This window comes from Ixodes scapularis, unplaced genomic scaffold, assembly GCF_016920785.2.
Source record: "Ixodes scapularis isolate PalLabHiFi unplaced genomic scaffold, ASM1692078v2 PGA_scaffold1__304_contigs__length_218370807, whole genome shotgun sequence".
NCBI classification, from domain to species: domain Eukaryota; kingdom Metazoa; phylum Arthropoda; class Arachnida; order Ixodida; family Ixodidae; genus Ixodes; species Ixodes scapularis.
The window spans coordinates 64696702-64722996 of record NW_024609846.1 but is presented as its reverse complement, the minus strand read 5'-3'; the positions used below and the strand labels follow the sequence as shown (position 1 = coordinate 64722996).

The 26295-nt window shown below is 46.2% G+C and overlaps 1 protein-coding gene across 1 annotated transcript in view; it reads left to right on the top strand.

Annotated features, from left to right (window-relative positions):
- Positions 1-25192, top strand: part of LOC8031584 (clathrin heavy chain 1) — a 45798-nt gene extending 20606 nt beyond the window's left edge. Inside the window, exons 11-23 of the mRNA XM_029981231.3 lie at positions 3606-3698; positions 3777-3848; positions 5990-6460; positions 7554-7931; positions 10572-10840; positions 12742-13118; positions 13868-14139; positions 14805-15281; positions 17273-17464; positions 19297-19518; positions 20771-20992; positions 21826-21901; positions 23981-25192. Coding sequence (XP_029837091.1) covers positions 3606-3698; positions 3777-3848; positions 5990-6460; positions 7554-7931; positions 10572-10840; positions 12742-13118; positions 13868-14139; positions 14805-15281; positions 17273-17464; positions 19297-19518; positions 20771-20992; positions 21826-21901; positions 23981-24096 — 3237 coding nt within the window. The 3' untranslated portion in view covers positions 24097-25192. The remainder of the gene's footprint in view (positions 1-3605; positions 3699-3776; positions 3849-5989; positions 6461-7553; positions 7932-10571; positions 10841-12741; positions 13119-13867; positions 14140-14804; positions 15282-17272; positions 17465-19296; positions 19519-20770; positions 20993-21825; positions 21902-23980) is intronic.
- The last annotated feature ends 1103 nt before the right edge of the window (positions 25193-26295 follow it).

Sequence of the window (26295 nt, the reverse complement as noted above, 5' to 3'; positions counted from 1 at the left end):
AGTTCAGGCAGAAAATTGCATCAACAATCCAGGATGTGTGCTATGATCAAGATTAGTTGCCATGAGGAAAGAACCTGCAAAATCAAGTTGGCTCTGCAAGGAAACTGTGCTGAATGGGAGGGTTGGTAGTGACTTGGCCAGAATGCAAAGCAGTAATTTTGAAGGCTAACATTTCACTATTACGTTAGAAGAGCTGTTCAGATACCTAGTTAATCTCTCAGATAACTGGTCTAATGTTGCAGCATCCTCACCCTGCTTAAAGTATAAACAATGTCTGCTGTGGTTTTCTATTGCACATTTTCGGTCGAAACATGTAAGCAAAACCTTTTCCAGTCTCTAGGTCAGCAGAAGGTAAGCTGTTCAGGTTTTCCCTGGTTTTTGGGAAAAGCACATCTGGCTCTTAGCACTCGGTTGTGGGGGATTGGTGGCCAAGCGTTAGTGCACCGTATCTTGGAGCACAAGAAACAAAAGCTCGGGCTGCAGAACCCAGGGATTCTGTGTTCAATTCCTGCCGCTTCTAGTTTTCATCTGGATGAACATTGTATTGGTGTGCAGTTGTGTACCAGTACTGCATGATGGCTGTAAAGACCTCAGGCTAGCAGTTGTACTGCATTAACTGAATTTCTCATTCACAGCATAAATCAGTCTAAGGATGAACGTAAATTTTTTGGGGGCAGTTGTTTGCAAAAGTTTTAACGCGATAGTGTTAAGGAGCTCGTGTCGCAGAAAAGCCAGCGTCGGTAGCGTTGTGATTGCAAAATCCTAATTCGTCAATGGGGTCGTAATGTCACAGCCACATGAACTTGCTCAGGAATTTCGAACAACCCATCAGGCTTGCATGAAACGTGACGTCTCGCATGGAATGAATGCGATTAAAAAACATGACATGTAATGCGAATTAAAGGTCGCTGCCCGTCTCAAATAATCTCACTTTAAGAAAAATTTGAAGAATTTTGGCCGGGATTCGAACCCACGACCCTTCGGGTGCAAGCCACTCTCTACGGATTAGGGCACATGAGGCACGATTGCATGGTTTGGGAATGAGTGAGAGTTTGTATGCTTATGTTTTGCTATCGCGTTTCACTCTTAAAAAAGATTGAAAATCGAAAAGTCGCGAAATAGAGGATTTTTGGAAAACCACTTTTTTGGGTTGTATATTTCATAAACTACCCAACACCTAATTCACTAAGAAAATGTTTAAAAAATGTTTACGAGATCCCGGCAGCTTCCGAATTACTCTAAAGACGCTAAATCGAGCTGGACTTCGAGCGATTCCTGTTCTCTTTTAACTTGGCGGACACCACCACCTTCATCTTGTTTTGAAGTGGAGTTTCTTTTTCTTCTTTTTGCCACCTTTCAAAATAGCGTCTTCTTCATAGTTTTAGAGTGATCAGCGTTTTCCCGCCTTGCGATTGCGAAGCGGGGATTGGCCAAAGCGCCCGCTCAAGGGAGCGCGTGACTACTATTGGCCGTGACGTTTGTTTTTGCGTTGTCGTGGCTATCATGCCGCCGGGGTGTCTCGCTGCCTCGCCATCTTCGCGTCGTCTGCTTGTTCCTGGGCTTTGTCAACTTAACTTTGCTTTTTGTCATCTGTACGATTGTTTGCAGCCCTTTGTTTTAGTAGTTTCGCATACTTTGCCGGTATGTTTCGTGGTTGCAAGAAATGCAGGGAATGAATTGAGCGACGGTGCACGCACTGAACGCACGAAAGCGATCCATGCAATCTCGTTTGCATGGCGACCACTGGAAGCAGCATCGGCGGCCCGCCTCTGCGTGGCAGGATACTGATGCTCGTAGTTGCTACTTCAGAGTGTGGTTCTATTTAATGCCGTCGGCCGTCGAAACAAAGTAAAGAAAACAGTGGAACAAAAAGAAAGCATGCAAGTACATTTCCAGCTACCACTCCGCGGGTAAAGCCATTTCACGGGGCGCAATCCTGCTTGCGATTTGTGATTTTCAGTTGCAACATTACTCGCTCAAGAGAAAAGAAATTAATAAAAATCGTTCAGCCTTTCCACTCTCGTGAAGAAGGAAGACCAGCGCAGCTGTACTCGATACACTGTGTGCTTCTTCGTCGTCGTCTGTTTTTCGCACTGTTTCCTATGGTGAATTCCCACCAACGCGCCCAACTATTCATTCTTCTATTATAGCTGGAAAGGTTGCCGCCATCTACGAGCGACGGCAGAAACCATACTAGCAATGTGCTTGCCGCCGTCGCTTATAGATGGCGGCAGCTGTCCAGGTAGGTTTGCGTCAACATACACATACACGATCCTGGGTAACCTAGCCCTTAACAGCTCCGCTGTAAAAGCCGTGGACGGTGACATTTGTGCGTACATACTCTGTCCACAGGCTCTTTGCAGCACGAGAATGGAAATAGCAAGCATAATTGCGCCACGTGGAACTGGCTCAGTGCTGAAAATGTCTGCAACTTTGAACTGCCATTTTCTGAAAATCGATTTTTCTGCTGGCATGGGCGCTTATCTCTGCGATATCTTTGGAACTGTTTAATAGATTTGCATGCAGTCTTTTCTGTTCCTAAATAACTGCGAGGGTATGACAAGCTTCCTTTTGAAAAAAACTAGTGTTAATTAAGTGTTCAAATGTTTTAATACTCAAATTAAATTGGATGGATAAGGATATGACCACCAATATGAATTCCAATGCTGCGCAAAAAGGTTTTTGAAAATAAATTAATAAAAAAGGCTTTGTCATGCCCTGGGGGGCCTGTGCTTATATTTTTCACATTCTCACCCTACTTTCCCTTTCTCCAGGCCTGGGATAAAGGAAGAAAGTGAACCATACAGAAAAAACTTAGTAAATTAAAAACTGATTGGTGCAACTTTGTGGAACTTAACAGTAACTCTTATATATGTGCTATGAACATAACTTAAAATTTCATACAGATAGTTCTAAAAATAAGAGTTTACGTTCTCTTAAGCATCCTCCTGTAAATTGTTTTGGCAACAAAGGAAAAATGTAAAAAACTGCGGTGAGACAATTCTTTCGGACAGCCTGGCGTTACACATCTTTAAAAACTTAAATGGACGCCACATAGGTGTGCATTTAAATTCCTATGGTCAAGATGTTGGACACTTAACACGGCTTGGCATGGGTGGATGTGCACTGCAAGTGGTGTAGTATGATGGGGACCACCATATTGCTTTATGACTACTTTTCACCGCCCATATTATTTACTTTTTGCGAGTTTTGCTATTTGGACAATATCGAAACCTTCATCTCACGGATACATCACTCTAGGGTAATATATCCTAGCGTAACCCTTCAGATTGCAAAAATTTGTGCCTGCAAGGTATTTTCCGACCCACGCTTCACGAAATTTGTTTCTGTTGAGCCAGGTAAGATGGTAATTTATTTCGGAGACCAAAGAGCATTGACCCCTAACATCTTAGTCAGCATCTTAAATGCAAGGCTATTGAGGCAAGGGCATTATCTGCATTTCGCTTTGGATGACTCTGAGGATATTGAGGTGCTACCTGTTCACATCTCGTAACGTTGCACACATTCCGGTAAACTGGGCCAGTCGGAAAGCGGTGCATTAAATGCGATCCTCTTGCCGAGCTTTTTCTTATTTTGTGATGCAGGTTGCAGACGCCATCCTGGGGAACCAGATGTTCACCCACTACGACCGCGCCCATGTGGCCCAGCTGTGCGAGAAGGCTGGACTCCTGCAGAGGGTACGTTGATTAATTTTTTTCCCGTGCGCATGAGGGTGGTGCGTGTTCCTGACCCTGTGCATTCTTTCTGTCCCTCAGGCCCTGGAGCACTACACTGACTTGTACGACATTAAGAGAGCCATCGTGCACACCCACCTGCTGAATGCCGAGGCAAGTGCGGGATTCCACGCTAGACATCTTTCCCTTTTCAACTTTCCTGACGAGCCTACATTTTTCGTTCCGCACTGTTCATGTTAAATATTTATTAAAATTAAGGACTGCATCAGTTCTAGGCGCACCTCGAAAAATCAAGTAAAAGAATTATAAATACCGTCGATTGTAAATTGTAAGAAAGCCACCAATTAAAAATAGAATGTTTATTCTGATGCGGAGAACTCTAGAAAATGTCCAGACTGCCAGCGTGTTCGTAGATTATTGTAGTCGCTCTTCGTCACTCGACTTTTTGTCACTAGACTCTCTGTCACTCGTCGTCACTTGACTCTCACTCGCGGTCGTAACTCAGGTCGTCGTCACTCGACTCTTTGTCGCTTGTCATCTTTGTCACTCAACTCTTTGTTACTCTCCTCTGGAATTCGATCAGCTTCTCATAATTCGTTAAGGAACTTTCTGGCAAACCGACATTGTCGCAGGGGACTAAACTCAAATCTCTTCATGAACCTTTGGACCCAGCCCTTTCTTTCTTCCTTTGAACTTTGTTCGAGGCACAGTTCGTGCTTTTCCAACATCACTCGCCTTTGCTTGGGTGATTTTTGTGTTCACAGAAAGTTTCGTTGCTCACGAAGTTTTGATGAAGCTTGCGACCTCCCTTCTCTACTTCAGGATGTCGACCTCTCCGCGGTCTCGAGAATGCTATCTCTGCAGTACGGTCAAACAGTTGAGCACTTCGTTTCCCCTCAACGACTCACAATTTTTTTGTCCACTTTGAGGTCTTGCTGGGCCTGGAGGTTTGATGACTGCTCCGCTGCTAAAACGACTCCTCGCTTGAAAGCTGCAGTGTAATGGGATCGATTGGTTAGTGCCATCGTGACAAGCGGGAACAAAACCAGGATCTCAAGGGGAAAAACTGTAACGTGAGGTGCACGGTGTCTGTGGTGTCATCTACTGAAAGCCTCCGCACGCTTCCCACATCAATAGTCAAGATGATGTTCACGGCGCGTTGGTTTCGGGTAATTCCAAGGCGCGTCCTCCAGATGGCGTAAGGAATTCCTCTTTTCCAAGCCGATCCCCAGATTTTAGTTTTCCCCTTTTTTTTTTAAAAAAACTATGGCTGGATTTGAATGAATATGGTTATAAATCTAGAAAGGTCACCCATATTCCCAGTGTAACAGGATAGCTGGCAAGGCCTTAATAAACGCAGTGAAATAATGCCTGCAAGGGCATTATTTTGCTGCGTTCACACACCGTAAAGAAATTTAGGAATATTTCTTTTTTCGCAAAGAAATTTAGGAATCCTGTATTAATCCACAGTACAGTTACAGCGATAGTTGCAACACATCACGGTTAAGTCGTTGGGCATCAGCATCGCTTTCACACACTGTGGGGCAGTGGGGTGTGTGAACGAAAGCATTGGGAACGAAATCAATGTCAGTTTTGTTCTGAACGCTTTTTTGGTCCATTTTGTTCCCAACGCTTTCGTTTCTTTTTGTTTCGGAGCGCTTGAAAGCTCATCTTGCGGCAGGAGATCTTGGCATTGACAGCGCTACGACGGCACTCTGTTATAGGCTATCTTTTGTTTCCAGAGCACGTGCAGTGGGCACTGTATACTTCAATAAACCACAAGTTTAGTTTGGGTTATTAACTGTGGCGTAGCTCAGTGGTAGCGCCTCCGTTCACAATGCGGCGGACCCAGGCTCGATTCCTGCAGGCAGCAGGCAATCTTTATCAGGGATTTGGCAACTACGACGATACCCTTCATCGACAACTACTTCAGTATCAACTGACGTTATTTCCAGTGTTGGAAAGAGCCCATAACAGTTATCCTTGTAAAACACTGATGGCATGCATTGTATCAAGGAAAGCAAACGTCAACAAATAATCGAACAACCTAAACCGTTTCAGCAGAACGAACATGCCTATCCCTTCGCTTACTTTCTTTTTCCACTCTTGTGTCACTGTTTTTCACATTCCTTCTCTCCGAATCACCGCTGTCGGTGCTTACGAAATGCAGCATTTTGATAGTCTTTCCCTCCTTGGCTTCACGTTGCTAGAACTTATTTGAGGCTGTGACATCCTGGGGCTTGCGGAGGGGCCGTGTGTTCACGAAACTGTCTGTGCGTTCCTTCCCATTGCAGTGGCTGGTGAACTACTTTGGCTCCTTGTCAGTGGAGGACTCTCTGGAGTGCCTGCGGGCCATGCTGACACACAACCTGCGCCAGAACCTGCAGATTAGCGTACAGGTGGCCACCAAGTACCACGAGCAGCTGACGACGGCCTCTCTCATCGACCTGTTTGAGTCGTTCAAGAGCTACGAGGGCCTCTTCTACTTCCTGGGCTCCATCGTGAACTTCAGCCAGGACCCAGAGGTGCACTTCAAGTACATCCAGGCAGCCTGCAAGACGGGCCAGATCAAGGAGGTTGAGCGCATCTGCCGGGAGAGCAACTGCTACAACGCCGAGCGGGTTAAGAACTTCCTCAAGGAGGCCAAGCTGACGGACCAGCTGCCCCTGATCATTGTCTGCGATCGCTTCGACTTTGTCCACGACCTGGTGCTTTACCTGTACCGCAATAGCCTGCAGAAGTACATTGAGATCTACGTTCAAAAGGTGGGCACTCTTGAAACTCTGGGATCAGTTGCAAATTTTGATGGCAGTTTGGAAGTGTTGACGGGGTTTAGCTTTAAGGGGGCTCAAGCTGCAGCTTTCTGATAGATGTGTACAGCACCATATAGGAGGTGTTAGTCAGTTTTATGTTACTTGCCTGGCTTTCTAATAAAAACATCTGCCTGAATTTGAGGGACAGAACTCTTAATACTTTTGGTAGACACAAAGTTTAGCTTCCCGAGGAAGCTTGGAGCAGTTATTTTGACACTGTGCTTAATTTGGATATTCCAGATTTCTAGATTTTTCCTACTTCACAGACTGAGCAGGTATACCACCTGGCTTTTCAGGATAAGGAACTTTTGGATACTCGTACCAGTAACAAGGTTTGAGGAAGTTGGGCTTATTTGGAGACCAAAAAGCTGGTGTAGTGTTTTGCCCTTGGTTTCGACCGGAACGAGCCCATCCTTGAAGGAAAGCCCTGTTGCTGGCCCGATGTAGAGGTTTCTCCTCATTGCCCAACAGCTATGTCATATTCCTAGCACACTAGCTAAAGAAACTCAAAGCCTCTATCCTCGTGGAAGCTTGCAGCATTCAAGTCGGTGCAATGCTCGATTTGAATGTTTTATGGTTACCGACAGAATAGCGGGGACTTTTGTTTTAACGCCCAGCCTTCACCTCTTGTTCATTGCCTTCCGCCGTGCTCCGGCCGTGCATGGCCGCTCGGGTATCGCGAGACGCCGGTGTTATCGAAGGAAGCTCGCGCTGGATGTTCAATAACTGCAACCTTGCCTGCTGTTCTAATCCTCTCAGTGACTCCAATTGTCCTGCAATTTTCGGTCTAAGCATCTATGCCATATGACTCTTCCAGATCAGGTAGTTTAGAGATAAAACCCCCTCTTACCTCATTGCACCAAGATGGCGTCGACCCTACGACTGGGCCCCGTCACCGACCGAATTCGAGTCCCAGCCGAGTGCCAACTCGGCACTCGTGTTCAGTCTGTGCTTGGTTGTTGTGCGATGGCATTTCGAAGTTTACTAGCTTAGCCGGTGTCCGACCCCTTAGTCGCTGGGCGACATTGCCCGTGCCCGCGTGCAGGTGAACCCGTCCCGTCTGCCCGTGGTGGTGGGGGGCCTGCTGGACGTGGACTGTGCTGAGGAGGTGATCAAGGGCCTGATCCTGGTGGTCCGGGGCCAGTTCTCCACCGACGAGCTGGTGGCCGAGGTGGAGAAGCGCAACCGCCTCAAGCTGCTCCTGCCCTGGCTGGAGGGCAGGCTGCACGAGGGCTGCCAGGAGCCCGCCACCCACAACGCCCTGGCCAAGATCTACATTGACTCGAACAACAACCCTGAACGCTTCCTGCGAGAGAACCAGTTCTACGAGAGCCGGGTGGTGGGCCGCTACTGCGAGAAGCGGGACCCCCACCTGGCCTGCCTGGCCTACGAGCGGGGCCAGTGCGACCGAGAGCTGGTCCAGGTGTGCATCTTCCTCCCCTCTAGTGCGCTTCTGCACTTCGTCTATCGCTCAAGATAACGGAAGGCCTCATTGGACCAGTCGCTCGTCGGTCTTGCATCGCATCATGGAGGTAGGAGGCTCGTGGAGGCCACGTGACTCAACTAGAGGTGAAGCCAGAAGTGTGCAGGGACGCGTCCCTAACAATGACCAAAACCAAGAGATGCTATTGGACGAAAAGAGAGCCAATAGCATCTCTTAAGTCATGGTTAAGGGCATGTCCCTTTACACCTCTGGCTTCACCTCTGGTGGCGTCATGTCGCCTCCAGAAGCTTCCTACCTCCATGCATCACATGGTTAGGCTATTGATTACTGTATTTACTCAAACGTAACATGAGCTTTATCCGAAAATTGCGAGCTCTAACATTGACCTTTGAGTAAGAATTGAATGGTTGTGAAGGTGACCCGATCGGTGTCATTGTCTTAAAATGCCTGCAACCTTCTGGATTCCCGTTGTTTTTGTCTTGTGCTGGCAACATATAGCTGTTTATACTTGAAATGAGAACCATGAGATCTAGATTCATATCTAGTATCAAAATGGGCTGCTTGTGCAATTCTTTGTGTTAACCTCCATAGCTGACTAAGGTAACTCGGCCGGCTCTTTCTAAGTCCTATTGTTCTGGCTTTGAGTCTGTACTTTTGTTTTGGAACTTTCACTCCTTTTGTTCCCTAACTGAACTAATAAATAACAGTCGCTGACAGATTTTAATGTGGTAGCGTTAAGGAGCTCATGTTGCAGAAAAGTCGGCATTTGCAACGGCGTGAGAGGAAAATCCTTATTGGTCGATAGGGTCACAAATTTGCAGCTATATGACCTCGCGCAGGAATTTCAAACAAACCACTATGCTCGCGTGAAACGCGTCATCACCCGTGGAATGAAAGTGATTAAAAAATGTGACATATAATGCAAAATAAAGGTCGCCACATGTCTCAAATGATTTCACTTTATAAAGTAATTTATTTTCCTTAAAAGAAAAATTTGAAGAATTTTAGGGGGATTTGAATCCACGACCCTAAGGCTGCTAGCCAGACTTGGTACTGACAGCCATGTCCGCCGCACTTTCTGCTCACTGGTGGTAACAACATGAGAAGCGTAGGAGAATGCGATGCAAACGGGGCCCTATAACACTGTCGCGTTCCACACTTAAAGGTGAAGCTTAAGCATCGGAGTTTTTTAGACTTAGCAGGGACCGAAAAAATGTCAGAATAATGGAGCAGTCCAAAATATCAACAGATTAAAAACTTGCCTTAATTATAACTTGGTGGGATTAAAAAATTCGTAAAGTGTGCCTTGCTTCAGATTACGGCTACGCTTGTGGTCTGACACTTTCTGTTCATTAGCTTGAGAATCGCTGCCGCCTTTTCTAGCATAAAGGTCGAGTACTTACTTTCCGCGCTTCTTAGCGACAGTGGTCCGGCGGAAGAGCAGATGGGGCCATGACGTCCAAGCCAGTGTAGTCAGAAAACAAAATTCACCTAGATGAGACGAGAGGTGCAGGTCTACGACTGCAGACTGGTGAATGAAAGCAGAATGGTGAATGAAAGCTTAGCAGTACTCAAGCAGCACTGTTAAACCAAGACAATCTATGTGCAGCCAGCATAGAATCTAAAATAGCGGCTTCTCAATGGTGCTTCCCGATAATTGCTCGCGACGATTTTTTTTTGAAAGGTCAATTTTTCGGGCTTGAAACTGTTCGAAAATCGGTCGGGAATATGCAGTATTTCTATCTGGTAGGTCGTGGTTCCTGCTTTAGGTTCAAAAGATTGAACAGGTCAAAATTATTGGCGTCTGAAAAATCGGTCGGTGACTGTACCTTAAAGGTACTTTGTTATTGCTCAGCTACCCTCTTGTTACGTTCGTGGTTTTATTTTTCCCCTCAAGTTAATATGTGAAGTTGCCCCTTGCGTTACACACATGGTCGCACCAGAATTGAGTAAATACGGTAGTCAGCACCCGAATCTCCTCCACTGCCCTTCTAGTTTGCCAATGAACGGAGCTCAAAGGTTCCCTGGGGGTAGGCTGTGCTGTACATTTTTGTTTATAGACGTGTTTAAATCCAACTTCGACGCTGACTCCAAAGAGACTTCTTATTCGGTTCTTTAAATGAAAAAGTGAAATTATGAGATTGTAAGACGAGTATATTTTAGAGTAACTGAAAATCGTTATAAAAATTTTATGCAAACTTTTTAAACTTTGCTTAGTGCACTTCTGAATTCGGCTAAAGCTTGGAAGCAGGGTGCAAGCCTCGACGATTTACTCAAAGGCGTTTCTTCACTTCCTGCACTTCCAGCGCTAAATATCATGTCCACTGCTTAGTCCCAGAGTAGATCAGACTGAACATTAAACCGGTTTTGGAGATTCTGTTTATTGCATAATTTCGATCGATATGCTTCAAGTATCCCAAAAAGCAAAAGTAGGATCATGAGTGTCCTTTTTTCTTCATTAAACATTGACCAAACTTCACGACGTGCTCCCTTTTCCCGACTTATATCTTGGAAATGGGGCACAACTCTGTGCTTGGTGGCAGTGCCGGTGTTCTTAGCGTGTTGTGCATCTTGAAGGACGGGAGCTTTTAACAGTGCGTCTACTGTTGCGCTTTGCAGGTGTGCAACGACAACTCGCTGTTCAAGAGCGAGGCGCGCTACCTGGTGCGCCGGCGCGACCCAGACCTGTGGGCGGAGGTGCTGGCGGAGAGCAACCCGTTCCGGCGGCCGCTCATTGACCAGGTGGTGCAGACTGCCCTCTCGGAGACCCAGGACCCCGAAGACATCTCGGTGACGGTCAAGGCCTTCATGACTGCCGACCTGCCCAACGAGCTCATCGAGCTGCTCGAGAAGATCGTGCTCGAAAACTCGGTCTTCAGCGACCACAGGTACCAACTACCCTGCAGCAGGGTTTAGGGATAGTGCGGTGTTCGGTGTCCTTGCCCCAAGATTGCCGCTGGTTCATACTTTGGATCTCATGTTGGTTCTAGAGGTGAGCGGTAGTGAGCATTGGGGGGAATTGGGAGCTGGGTCTCGGTGCTCGTGTACACTGTGCATTCCATGGTAATCCAAGGCCATGAGCATTGTCTTGCTTTTGCCATGGGATTAGGATTCTTTTCACCCCAAGAAGTATTAATGTCTGCTTTTACTCTTACATTGGTGTAAAAGCACTGCTGTATGTTTGATCTTCCATAAATTTTTGTGGTAACATTTTTTTTTTTTTTTTACGAGCATCGCTTTCGGAATTGTTCCAGTTTTTGTCTCAAACTTCGCCATGTACGATCATTTAGCAAAAGTTTGAATAACACCAGAGCGCCAACGGAATTGCATCGCCGCGCTCCCTGACGGCTCATGCGCATCCTTTCTTATCTGCTAATTTGCTCGCTTCAACGCTACGTGCTCAAGTCAGATTGAAACGGCGATAAACGCCGCTACGGCAGCTGCGATTCCACAATCTTCGCTCATTGCTCAGCCGATGCTGAGCGGTCGAGCTCACGTGCTTTGCGGCACAAGCAGTTCACGTGACAATCTCGAGTTTCCGCGACGCAATAAAAACTCATTTTTTTATTTAAGTTATTTTTTACACTTCCCATTCGCAATGGGGCCAGTTTTGTTACGCCGCCGCTGCTGGCATGCATCGTGGAAGCTGTAGCCTTTCGGCACACGCGACGACCCTGCCGGAAGTCGCGTGAGCAGAGCACGAGACTCCATCTTTTGCACTGCTGCCTGCTTCCTGTTGACTACAGTTACGGCGGTGTCACGCGTGCATTGATTGCTTAGTGAGATTGGCCTCCAGTAAAACCTTGTTATAACAAAGTTGAAGGGGCGATCGTAATTATTTCGTTATAATCATTTGTTTGTTATAGCCAATGTCCATTTCTTCCCACTATTAGCAAACAAGCGGAATTATGATTGCTTTGTTATATCCATTCATTTGTTATATCTTATTTTGTTATAACGAGGTCTTACTGTATTAGCTCTGGCTGCATTGTGAACCTCACGTGCATCTGGCACATGTCGCCAAGGGACCTTGTTTCAGAATGCATTGATTTCATTCCATCCCAAGTTGGACGGATCTTGGCAACTGTTCAGCACATGCGTGTCGCCGCCACAACTGTAGTCCTTGGGAGGCAGGTGGCAGTTTGCTAGACAGATAGCCATGTCTCATGGTTTACCCCCCCAGGGTCATTGCACGGCTGGCCCACCTGCTAAAAGACAAGTCCCACGATTCATAGAGGCTGTTGTGGCATAAGGAAATTAGCTAGTGAAGTCAGATAGTTCTATTGCAAATTTGAAAAAGTTAAAAAAAATGCAAAAGAAAAATTTTTTTAATGCGTCGCCGAGTTGCGCGAGTCGCGTGAACCGCTCGTGCCGCAGAGCATGTGAGCGTGGTCGCTCGGCTGCTGTCCAGAGCGATGAGTGAAGATTGTGGGAATCGCGGCTGCCGGAGCGTCTATCGCCATTTTAATCAGACTGGAGGGCAGCATTGCATTAAAGTGGGTAAACGAGTAACCCGGCAGATAAAGGATGCACGTGTGCACTGCACGAGTCTCTGCAGCAGGTGACACGCCTCCGGGGAGCGCGGTGATACACTTCGTTGGCGCTCTGACGTTATCCAAACTTTTGCTTCAGACAGTACATAACCTGAGATGGTCTACTCTAGCATATTGTGGATATGATCATGGATTCTGGTTTTGGGATTGGTTGCAATTGTGGCTCTGTGAAGCAACTGCCACACCGCATCCTTTCGCGAGGGACTGGGGGTCTGACCCAGTGTGCTTGTTCCTAGGAACCTGCAGAACCTTCTGATCCTGACGGCCATCAAGGCGGACCGCACCCGCGTGATGGAGTACATCAACCGGCTGGACAACTACGACGCCCCGGACATTGCCAACATTGCCATTGGCAGCGAGCTATACGAGGAGGCCTTCGCCATCTTCCGCAAGTTCGACGTGAACACCTCGGCCATCCAGGTTCTGATCGAGCACATCCAGAACCTGGACCGGGCCTACGAGTTTGCCGAGCGCTGCAACGAGCCAGGGGTCTGGAGCCAGCTGGCTAGGGCCCAGCTGGGCCAGGGCCTGGTCAAGGAGGCCATCGACTCCTTCATCAAGGCGGGAGACCACACCGCCTACCTGGACGTCGTGCAGACCGCACACAAGACCGGTGGGAGACTCTTCCTCCTCTCTCTCTGTCTCGTTTTAGTGTTTCGGCAGGTGGCGATGTGTCCCGGTAATAGTGTTTAAATATTGAGACTTCCCAGACCCTATGTAATAATAGAAGCCGAATAATTGAAGCCTGCTGGGATGTGAAAAGTCCGAACGAAAATAAAACGCAAGGAACAGGTTGGCCGCATGTTGCGGCAGAGTCCGAGAGTGGTTTAGTGGCAAACTGAATTGGCAGAGAAAATCTGTCTCTGCCGCTACTTTGATGAGCTCTCTGATAGTCCGTGTGTATGGTCCCCGACAATGTGAGACCAGCTTGTTTCGAACGCTTCCAGCCCACACTTGTTGCCTTTCGCCGAAGTGTCGTCGTAGATAGGAAGTGGGCGGTGGAGGCGGAACGACCCACCATTCCCGTCCCATCGGCAACTACTACAGGAGTTTCTCTGAAAACAAAATGTGTGGCTGTACCGGGGGCTCTAAACTCGTTGAACGCAAAGCCGGGGCTGAAAGTCGGCGGTGTGGGCCGATCAGACTTCCGCGACAAAAGTGCGGTGGCGTCGCGAGCGTCTGGTTGGCGTGCTTCGTAAACTTTAGCCCCAGTTTTGTGTTTGACGAGTCTTGCTCTCCAGGGCTTCTGGAACGGAGGCTGTCCGGCCCTGACGGCCGCAGATGATCCCTCGTTAATTGCTCCGCAAATGTCCGAGGTTCTACGTTGGCATCTTCTGCGACGTGTGCCCTCCCATTCTGCAGGCTCCTGGGAGGACCTCGTGCGCTACCTGCAGATGGCCCGCAAGAAGGGGCGGGAGTCGTACGTGGAGTCTGAGCTGATCTATGCGTACGCCAAGACGAACCGGCTGGCCGACCTGGAGGAGTTTGTGTCGGGCCCCAACCATGCGGACGTGCAGCGCATCGGGGACCGCTGCTTCGAGGACGGCCTATACGAGCCGGCCAAGCTGCTCTACAACAATGTGTCTAACTTTGCACGCCTGGCCATCACCCTGGTCCACCTCAAGGAGTTCCAGGTCAGTGGGCCCTGCAGAGAGCGGGCGAGGGTCTTGGAACGCTCGCGTGCACAGTGAACTGCCGAGCACTATTCCATCCCTGTATGGGCAATCTTGGCTTCTCTTCTAAATAGGGGGGAAAATTCGGCTCGAGAGCCTCCACCTTGGACTTTCATACAGTCTATTGGGTAGATTTTGGGCTGATTTGCGACGGGGAATCTCTGATTACAGAACAGGGTTCAGGCCGAGGTGCATGAAATCTGTTGAGGGCTCGTTTTTCCACCGGCGAGATCACTGTCGGGCCTCTAGATTAATACTTTGGCTGTGGAAACGGGAAACATAAAATTTATTTCTGATCAAAGTGACTGAAGACAAGTGGTGCTTGTGCCTGCATCATGTTTTGTGCGGTTTATTTTTTCTAAATGGAACCTAAGCAATCTTGGCTTTTTTTTGCCGTAAACACAGTTCTGGGTGGAAAATGGCAGAGCATACTTCGTATTGCTGTCTCGCTAGCGAGCCTTTGGTTGGCTCCTGGGACGTACAGACCACTTTTATGCCCATTCCGGGTAGCTGTATATCTAGCAGCTACGAAAGAAGCAAGCCCTATAAAGTTTGCTTGCGAGTACCCCTAGATCGTTGTTGTGGACTCTCGCCGACTGCCCGCACGTCCACCTCGCTCTCTGCAGGGTGCTGTGGACTCGGCGCGCAAGGCCAACTCTACGCGTACCTGGAAGGAGGTGTGCTTTGCGTGCGTGGACAACGAGGAGTTCCGGCTGGCTCAGATGTGCGGCCTGCACATCGTGGTGCACGCGGACGAGCTGGAGGACCTGATCCACTACTACCAGGACCGGGGCTTCTTCGAGGAGCTTATAGCGCTGCTGGAGGCGGCCCTAGGCCTGGAACGGGCACACATGGGCATGTTCACGGAGTTGGCCATCCTCTACTCCAAGTACAAGCCGGCCAAGATGCGAGAGCACCTGGAGCTCTTCTGGTCTCGGGTGAACATCCCCAAGGTGCTGCGGGCCGCCGAGCAGGCACACCTCTGGGCCGAGCTAGTCTTCCTCTACGACAAGTACGAGGAGTTCGACAACGCCGTGGTCACCATGATGCAGCACCCCACTGAGGCCTGGAGGGAGGCTCACTTCAAGGAGATCATCACCAAGGTGCGTGCACTCCGGCCCCTTCTCTGCTTCGGGGGCGAGGGAGGGAATGAGTGGCAGGGCTGCCTCCTTGCGTGTGTCTAAGGCCATGGTTACACTGCTGAGGCATGAAGGTCCTGTCACGCATCATAGAAAACCTGTCTGCAGACACGTTTGAAGTATGTATGAAGTCAACATGCATTGAATGTGCTCAAGGTGTGCCCGTAGTTAATTGTCTTGACATCTGCAGTGAGAGCAGTGTCCTTTGCACGATGTATGAGCAGAGTGACGGCAGCTCTAAAGCTGGGTAGCCAAAAGTGCCGGGTTTGTCTGCATGTTGAGGGGAAACTGAAGTGGTTCTGTGTTTGAGTAAAAACGCTTAAACTGTCTTCGTTTGGCCTTCAGGATCACGAATATTGAGATTATTTTTCACTTTGGTGCACGGAGGCTGCTGAAAGTAATTTTTGAAGTACCGCCGAAGCCCCTCCTTCTTGGAGCCTTACTTAGTCATGAAATGGGTTTTCGAAATCCACGCTCCTGCACATCGACACCCATCGAAGCTACGCAAGAGCACTCTTGCTATTTTCAGATAGGTCAGAAAAAGATGTCGCAACTGGTGTCGATTCGAGGGAATGTACTTGGTGAGCTTGCAATTGCACGCGCTGCCCACACGAGGGACTCTCACTTGGCGGCTGAAGGATCATTTTGTATCGCAGCGACTGGTCGGAGGTTTTTCGTGTTATTTACATCTTGGAAAAACGAATGTGATATTCAAAATCACGGGATAAAAATACTCTATTCACCTTTAACTCTTTTTTTTTTTTTTTCAAGAATTTCTTTAGTTTTTTTTAAGGGAAATTAAATTTCTCTTTTGTGGTAGTTATTAAAATGATCTGGTTGCCAACAGATACTTGATTTTAATGGTAATTTTAAAGTTCTTGTTAGTGAGTAAGCATACATTCATTACTGGTAAATGTTGCTTGTTCAGCTGTGTATTGGTGTTTTGCTGTACTATTAGCATTAAGGGGGGGGCACTACCCGGACAAGTCAGCTTCTGTACCGCTTGCTTGATTTCAATCAAATTTGCAGTGGAAGTTTTTATGAGTGGCAAGACCGTCCCCGCCAAATTTTATTGTTCTATGTCAATTTTGAAACTTATTGCAGATGTTACAATATGGAAGTCAGTGTGTTCACTTAGAAAAACTAATTTTAAAATAAAAATAAAAATTTGTGATTTGTATGTGTAATATATTCATAGGAATACCCATAACACATACCCAGCTAGTTATTTTTGCTATATTACATTGTTCTTCGTAAGTATAACTCCATAAGAAAATAAACATATTTTTTTCATGTCTGCTCTTTTTTTGCTAATGTAGTTTTTTTCCATGAAAGAATGTTAAAGTCGAAAAACTAACCAGCCAGGCATGTTCCTTACAAAATGCCATCCCAGAAATCCTCCTAAGTAAAATTTATGCTGAAAAGTGGGACGAAGAAAAATGCATTCAAAGTGTTCCATCCCCTACCTTTTCTTTAGCATGAATGGAGCGAAAATAATTTATAAAAAATTAACTATTCAGCGTAAACTAATGAAACTTTCTGGGAATACTCTCTAGATGTTGGTGGATGTAAAGGTGGCATTTTTTCAAAATCAACTTTTTCGTGCAGAATTAGTTTTTTCTGGGTAGTGTCCCAGGGTGCAGTTGAGCTTGTTTAATGTGGACAGTGTCCCATCCATTCCCTTTGCTCCAAGGTCAAAATGTGGGACCTTGGCATATACTTGTTTCTTGGAGGCATACAGTTGCAGAGCATGTCTGCTTGTGTTTCAACTATTTTCATAGCCATCAGGTTGACTAGCGGAGCAGTGTCCATTCATTAATTTGGCCTTTTGGTAGCAGAGCCGCTAACTTGCCCGATCTGCCACAGCCATTCCGTTGACTTCATTTGCCCGACGCGGTGTTCTGTTTGGGAACATAGTGAAAGGTTCCAAAAGGTCACCGTCTGTGCTCCTGCAGGTTGCAAACATTGAGCTGTACTACCGGGCAGTCCAGTTCTACCTAGACCACAAGCCGATGCTGCTAAACGACCTGCTGTTGGTGCTGGCTCCCCGCATGGACCACACGCGGTCGGTCGGCTTCTTTGCCCGCGTCAACCACCTGCCCTTGGTCAAGCCCTACCTGCGCTCCGTCCAGAGCCTGAACAACAAGGTGACCCACCAGCCACTCTCATCTTTGGGGATGGCAATGATGGAATGCCTCTTGCTAATGCAGACTACAGTCAAACCCGTTTATAACAAACAGCAAAGAACGCTGCGATCAGTTCGATATCTCAAGTAGTTCGATATAGCAAAAATCATTTAGAGTCCAAAAATGTAGCTCCAACCAATGTTTGAAAGGTCTTCTTTTTTGGGGGAAGGGACAGGCTAGAACAGGATTGTTTGCGCGTTTTTGGAAGCCTCCTCGAGGGGAAAAAGTTTGATATAGCCAATATGTTGTTCGTTAGAAAAAACTTTTTACATGCATTTTTATTTAAATTTTCAGTGAGTTCGATATCGACAATAATTCGCTGTACGTGGGTTTGTTCTAAACGGGTTTCACTGTATAGACCTTTTAGAAAATCTGTGCCATTCAGTAGACATTTTCATATACTAAGGGCAGTTGAGGTCTAGTATCTGCTTGTCCATGGCAAACTTGTGAAAGTTCAGCCGTTCTTTGCTGTACTGTTCTTTCTTTATTCGTTTCAGTTTCAGTGGTGCCAAGAAATATTGCCCTGTACAAGGGGCTTACTTGAGTAAATCTCTTAAATATTCAACAAATTTTATTGTCGTTAGCTTTCTGGGGTGTGCCAAAGCCGATCATTTTGAGGATTCCCCTGACACCCTTAAATGCATAGCTTACAGAAGCTTACAAGTTGTCACGCCGCCCTCGGACAACAGCTGACTTTCTCAAATGTTCAGGCTCCACATTGTGAAAACTGGAACAGTCTTTACATTCTTTCATCATCAGCTGTCAAAAAGCAGCCATTAACATGTACGGATGACATACACTTGGGCGATAATAGTTATTGAGTTCACCAGACTGAATTTTAGGAAGGGTCTATAGCCTGCAACACATTAAATTCGGTAAATGTTATGCCTTGAGTGCGACCTTCCTGCCTTTGATGACACAGCACATGCGTGGCCGAAACCTAGCGGAAGGCAGGGGTGCATTTCTTCAGACTGTAGATACATTGACATTGTCAAAATTCACTTTTATAGTAACTGTTCTTTAAACGCAATTGGTTGAGTTGTCATTTTGCTTTTTGCCAGTGGGTTGAGTGTTCTTGAGAGTTGTCTCTCCTCTGCCTTTGCTTTTGAGCAAGCAGTTTTATCCCAGTCCTTGCACCCTAGACACTTTTTTTTTTTGGTCAAGGTCGGGTCAAATCGAATTCAACTTCGACAATGTTGACATTTCGGTCCCCGGATTGAATCTTTATAAAATCCTTTTAAGAATATTAAAACAGCCGTTGCAGTTAACGGCTCAATTATTTCGGCACACTTTAAAGTGCGCCACAAATGTCTATCTGAACACACTAATCTGAAATTTTCGTTGAAGCTGTCTTGTGGACAATTTAGCTTTGTATAATTTTGAAAATAGGAGCTTTGTGCTCAAATGCAGAAGCTCCTGTTATGGTCTTCATAGGGAGATTGTGCCACAAGTTGCTGTCTAATCCTCTTTTTTGTCAATGTGCATACTGGTCAGTTTTAAAGAAAGAAAGCTGCGTGTATGTAACATTCCCTAAAATTGCATACTATACTTCATTTCATTTTACAATGTACTGTATGGACACTACGAGCCATTTGAGCCAATCCAATGCCATGAATCTACCGCGTTGCTACGTACTCCGCACATCGCTGCGCCCGTCCCCGAAGATCATGCGACACTGTCGCTGAATTTGATTGGCTTGGGTGGTTTGTACTCTTCTCTGCGGTTCACAGTAAGGTGAAACGAAGTGTCCAGCTTGGAAAAGCGTGGGTGCATGACCTGGTCCCTCTCTTTAGGCCATCAACGAAGCCCTGAACGGCCTGCTGATAGACGAGGAGGACTTCCAGGGGCTGCGCACGTCCATAGACGCTTTCGACAACTTCGACAACATTGCCCTGGCCCAGCGGCTGGAGAAGCATGACCTGGTGGAGTTCAGACGCCTGGCTGCCTACCTCTACAAGGGCAACAACCGCTGGAAGCAGTCCGTAGAGCTCTGCAAGAAGGACCGCCTCTTCAAGGTGGGAAACTGCAAGCCTTTCGGACGTTTTTTTGCTTCTCACGAAGTCCGCAAAATCGGTCGGCGACTGTATATGAGACTTCGGGCTATCTAGGTTTTATAACTCAAATGTAAATATTTCGGGAAGGGTCATTACCTCAACATATGAGATGCATATTTGTCCCATCTCAATTTTTGAAAACATATCTTTTTCTCAGTGAGGACCTCAACTTAGAACAAGATAAAGTATTTTTAGAACAAAATAAAGTAGATAACCCGATTCCCCAGTAAATTTCAGTTCAGAAACATTTTGATTGTGGTATCAGAATACTTTTGCCTTTGAACAAATGATTCCTTCAAATGAAATTTCCAGCAAAAAGTGGAACTGAGAAAAATGCATTCGAACATTGAACTCCTTTACTTTGTTACTGCCTCACAATGTGTTAAAAATATTTTATATAAACACAACTATTTGGCGTATGGTTATCAAATTTAGTATAAGGGTGTTAGTAGTTTCTAAACCCGAGAAACTCGAATTCGAAAAATAAAATTTTGCAAAGAAATTTGAAATTTAGACTTGTGTCCCCTTTTAAGTCCCAGAGCCAACCTGGACTCGTCCTAAGCGTTTGTAACAGTGCCGATGACTAGCCTTGTTTGTCACGACCAGCGTTTTCTCCACTTTTACTTCCTGGAGACAAACCAGTGTAGTTAATAAGAAATAGAAAAAAGCCCAACATTTTCAGCTTCTAGAAATATTGTCATATTTGCCGTGCTTTGCTGGAAATAACTTGGGAGTTTAAGGGTTAGTTTTTTTCCCACAAACATTAGAAGAGTGGAGCAGTCTGCCCAAAGTACACATTGATTCAGATTCAGTTGAATTTTTCTCGTAGAATATTGGAAGACTGATTGTGGAAAGTTGACTGTTTTTTGTAGCATTTTTATTTTACTTTTGCATTTGTACTACAGTTCATTATACTTCTAACTTCTTGCGCATTAAAATTTACTGCCCCTCCTTGCCACTAACCACCATCACCACCACCAAAAAGTAGGTTGGCGGTATTTATAAATAAGTACAAAAATGGCTTGAGAGTTGTTGCAATTTGTTACAATGCTTTTTGCAAACGACCTTGAGAGAGAGCAGTCTTTTGTTTGAATTTTATTTTTGTGAAAAGGTAAATGGACCAGTTTTCACCCCTTTGATCCTCATTTCCTGCTTAGGAATTGGGGTTCGCAGCGAGGCATTCTTCTTGAGTGGGGTGCCATGACATGTGCAGGACGCCATGGAGTATGCGGCAGAGTCCAAACAGGCGGAGACGGCGGAGGAGCTGCTCTCGTGGTTCCTGGACGACAAGAACTATGCCTGCTTTGGGGCCTGCCTGTTCCAGTGCTACGACCTGCTGCACCCAGACGTCATCCTGGAGCTGGCCTGGCGCCACGGCATCATGGACTTCGCCATGCCCTACTTTGTGCAGGTCATGAGGGAGTATGTCTCCAAGGTGGGTGCCGTTGCTCTCGCAGCCTTCCCCCGCATCAGACTAGTGCCGTTGCATGACTGTGCGACCCACCCACAAGATGCACCCTTGAGCCTTCGGCCGAAAGTTGGGTGGCGTGTTTTGGCAGTGGGCTCGGAAGTCTGCTCAAAGAACGTCACATTGTTGCTTTTGCTGTAGAGTTAGCTGATACAGAGAACACCTTGAGCCCATGTTAGCTATATTTGTTGCAAATTGTTCCTTTTCTTTTAGGCGAGGGGAAGGACTTCTCAGGTTATGATAATGCATTGGGCAATTGTAAATTAACTTGGAGTGTAAGTCGGAAGTTGAGTGCAGATCAACTTGCTCTAGTCTCAACAGAAGGCACTTCTTGGTATGTGGTACATTTGATTCTATTGTAATGCAGCGTGTAACCATTGAACCAGCAACCATTAAACTGTCGGATCTGCAAGTGTGAAGTTCAGTCCCTTTTATTTTTCTTGAGGTTATATTCCTTATTTGTTTGGTCTGTCATAGACTCAATGTATGATTTCAGCGTTCCTCACTTTGCCTTTTTAGGTTCAACTGAATTTTTAATTCATTCATTTGACTAAAGTTTCTAGTTTGTGCTCGCAGTTAAGAAGTTTGATGTCGGGAATATATTTTCGTTTGGGTCTCGTGTTATATTGCAATGTGACTACGTTTTTTTTTGTTTTTTTTTGGCCACAAATGTTTTATTTTGTACACCTGCTTAAAGGTAAACTTTCTCTATTAAGTTCTTGCTTTTGTTAATTTGTTTGGCTGTTTAAGTAGCTGCCTGTCGTGCTTTGCTGCTCCACCCTGTGCTTCATTTTGTCCAGGTTGACAAGCTTGAGGAGATGGAGAACCAGAGGCTGGAAGAGTCTGCACAGAACGAACAGAAGCCCCTCGTCTACGGTGAGCGTTCCCACCCTTGCTTTTACTGCAGGGCTGCCAGTTCTTCTCATTGCACCCAAATTAAACTTCGGGAGTGCGATCAAATGACAGGGCATTATTTTGGATAAAGAGGTCATACTTTACTGATGCAAGGTCATAGTTTACTGATGCTTTTTTCTCAAGGACCCTTTCGGGTTTTTTTGGAAAACAGTGACGATGATGCTGGAGCTGAGCTTAATTTAAAAAAAAATTTATCTTAAAATCCAAGGAATGTTTTTTTTTTACTTGCACAGGGGTGGAAGTGCTGCGCCAATCACGCCATTGTGTGCCAATCCACTTTTGCTGCGACATCCTGCTTCCAAACGCTAGTGTTGTGCATAAAACTAACCAAAAAAGTTTTTTTCCAAGGTTATCAAAGCAGTTGACTTTCGTTTGATGAAAACAGGTGCGGGGTGCCCATTTTCATCTAAGAATAATTTTTTCCGGACCAAGTAAATAGACAGTGTTTTGTTCTGTTTCGTTTCATGGTCTCATGTTGATCAGCTGTGAAGTGCCAGCAGCACGAGAGAGAACCACGCGGGCGGGCGGGCGGGGGCGGGCAGGCAAACTTTTGTCCAGAGCAATAAACGAAACGCGGAACTATACTTGCCATCTGTCAGAGTCAAAAGCAGTCCAACTGTATGTAAGGTAGCAGTAGTACGAGACTACCCATCTGACCTGTCTTTTGATGTAAAACTCGTTCCATTTCTCTTTTTGGGGAAGTGCTCGTGTGACCGGGAGGGAGGCGGGACAGTTGGGGCAGGGTTAAGAAAGGGAGCCGCGAGCCACATTTTAACACGCGAAGAGCCGCATGCGGCTCGTGAGCTGCAGCTTGGCCACCCCTGATCTAATCTCTGGGGAAAAGCGATAAGTACTTTACAAAATTAAACATTTGGCATTCTTTTGTTTGCATGTTTAGGGTGTTTGCTTTTGCTGAGAGTGCTTCCAATGCTTCTCATGCGTGCCGCAAACGAAACAATAAAAGCAATAATTGGTTGCCTCACCTGTAAACTTTCTGTAAACAAACCTTCACGGGGTGAATACATATGCTGTCACAGAAACAGTTAACCGGCGGGAGGACAAGCAGAACAGTGGGAATTTTCTGCTGAGCGACGGAAGTTCTAAACCGTTGTGAAATCCGGCATATTTTCTATTTCTCGCGCATTATCCTTTCTTTCTTGGTTTAAAAAATTTCTGTCAATTTTATAGGTATTACGCACATTTGACCTCTAAAATCCCACAAAACCTTCGCTCTAGTGAAATGCAGTTCCAGGGTTACCGCATAGATGGTGCCAGTGTGTCCTCTCGTCCTAAGAAATTTTAAGAGGTTTCAACAAGTCTAGCCTCTCTCGGTTGTGCTCAGTTGCAAGAGTGAACGGGTCTTAACATGACAATTCTCAATAGCTGCCATTCAGATAAATTTCAGTTACGTTGTTTGCTTTTTTTATGTTATGGGCTGGGTTTTATGTAAGGAAGTTGTATGTTTTAATATGGTTCTGGAATGTTACATGGAGATGCTCTTTTGTTGTGATATTTTTGTATTTAGAAAAGCACCTCCGCACTTACAGTACCAAGTTTGACCTGGACGACCAGCTCCAAGATTTGCTTATATTGTGACAAAACTCTACTTATGTTTTATGGTTCTTACTGTTCCAAAGCTGCTTCAAAGGGGCATCTTTGCTGCTCCCATACCTGCTACAGGAAGGCTGAAGCTTGCTTCCACCCCTACTTGCATAAGCAGCATTGTTATGTCTATAGGCTCCTTCCTCATTTTTCATATATCCATGGCCTTTCAAAGATCTGGAGACGGGGACAGCTCTTCAGTCTTAAGTGAAGGGCGGCACTCTTCAAACGGCCCAACCTTGACGTGACTGACACTTGCCTCGTGAAGTCTGATAGGTTGCGGACAAGCCATAGAACAAACTTGCAATTGGCCGGCACAGCTTGCCTCTATCTAGTTGGTGTTTAGCAAACAAGTTCCTCTTTCTAAATCTATTTGTGAATTCGCTTCTGCACGGTTGATGTTGTACGAATAAGGACAACCTTTTCTTCCCTGCACAGCCCCTGAGCCCCAGCTGATGCTGACAGCACCCCCGGGCATGATGGCGGCGCCCGGCTACGTACCGGCGCCAGGCTATGCCCCACCGATGCCGGGATATCAAGGCTACAGCATGTAGTGCAGCCCCGCCTCACTCTCTCCCCTGCCACCACCGTCGGAACAGAAAGAAGAGAACCCTTCCCCCGCCCCCACAACCCCAGCGACAACACTCCATGTTCTGTACGCCCTCTCCTCCCTTTCCTCCTTGCTGCTGCTTGGGCTGTGCATCCCAACCTGCTGGTTCAGGGCGCGTATGTGTGTGTGTGTGTTCGGTCACGTGTTCTGCCACTCTCCGCCAGGAAACAGTGCTTTGATGAAAATAGAAAGGACTCCTGTTTATTGTTTTTTTCTCACTCTCTCGAGTCTCTTTCTGTCGCGTTGTCTGTGTCGCCCGTTCTTTCCAACGAGGCGGTTGTACAGTTGTGTGATGGGCTTTTGCCATTTTTTTTTTTCTCGAGTGGGGACTGCAGAAGTGGGGATGCGAAGGGGAAGGGGCCCAAAAAGCGGCAGTTCTTTTTTTGTTGTTTTTGTTTGTTTGAAATTAACTCATTAAAAGTAATACTAGAAATGTTACTTAAGAAGGGAGATTGGTGACCGTAAAAAGCGTGGAGGGCAAGGCTCTCGCGCAGCTGTCCGCAAATTTTTAAATTTAGCCTTGCTGTCATAATTTTGGCCTAATTGAAGCTTTAGATCATGGTGTAGCCTCTTCTTTTTTTTCTTTAAAGTTTGCGCGGGAAACGGCGGGCTGTTGAAAAGAGCCGTCGCACAATGCAGCGAGTGTTAGCTCTTTTGTGTTGAGCAGTCCTACTTTGTGGCTTGGGCCCTCCCAAGGTAGAGCATTTTTCTGCTCCTGTTTTTTTTTTGGAACGCTAGCAAAAAAATTGTAGCATCATTCCCATGTGCTTGAGGGCGCGTTTTGTTGGGCACACTTGGGGCCCTCTGCTTTCTCCCCTCGGCTAGCAGAGTTGGGGGGAAACAGGCAGAGGCCCCCTCTTTCAGAGTTTGGTTGTTTACTTTGTGTCGTCTAGCAGAAAGCAAAAACTGCCCTTCCCTTTTCCCTTCACCACTGGAATGAGAGACTTGTTATATATACATTATACATATTATATATATATATAGGAGAAATTAAGAAATGTATGTAGTTTCCGAAGGAGAAATAAAAATTGCGTCCTCACAAGCCTTGCTTTGTCTTTACTGGATGGATTTCCCTGCCCTCAGTAACACCGCGTTCACGCTGGCGTTTTAATCGCGTTACAAAGCGGTTGTGAGCACGGTTGTGTGCGGTACAATTTCACATTCATTTGATGATGAAAATGAGTGGATCCGCTTTGTAATTGCGATTCGAACGGCAGTGGGAATTCACTTTTAAGTGTTTGGCTTCTGGGCAGCTAATGTTGCACGACTGAAGAGTTATAAATTTCAGAGTTCTGTGCAGTATTTTTGAGTTATATATGACTATCATTTGCAATGAGCACATTGGACATGTTAATAATTGGTGGACTGGTGACATGTGTTGTACTGCAGATGCAGGGTTGCATTGAATTTGTACATTGAATGAGGATCTAAAACTTTTAGTGTACCTGCTCTAGGGAAGAAGTAAAAAGCATTTAATGACCTGCTCTAGGGAAGAAGTAAAAAGCTTTTAATGACTACCTGCTCTAGGGAAGAAATTTGGTTTGATTATTTGTTTGGATAAAGTTGGGAGAATCAAGTTTGTAGACGTCTTGGTAGCCATGTGCAAAGCACTTCTAGGAGCTGGTTGGTGCATAGCTGCTCACTGAGCCTGGCGCATGTGAAGCCACCGGAAGTTTGATGCTAGTCCCGGAAGTCGTCTGCTGGACTTCCTAGTGCATTCTGTAGATTTTTTTATTGATGCTTTGTGTCCTGTGGGTTTTAATTATCCCATTTTTAATGAAATCGTGGTACTAAGGCATTAGATTGTGAAACATGCACACACTTGATCAACTAGAATCTCAAAATTTTCGCATGGAATGGCCTCCCAGGAGAATTTTTGGGGTCTGCATGTGCTGTTACTGCGTACGTGCAGGCTCTCTTTAGATGACGAGAAAATTCAGCACCTTGCATGCTGTTCTAACAAATACTATGAAGAGATGGGAAGCCTGTCAAGCGCTCGCTTCCGGGACATACCGCTTACTTCTGGTGGCTGCATGCCTGTGTGCTCAATGCGCCATGCCATCCCCTAGTGGAGATCAGTTGTGGCTGTACCTAATTGAGAGGATTTATATTATAAATCTTGCTGTACTCTAATCTCCAATTT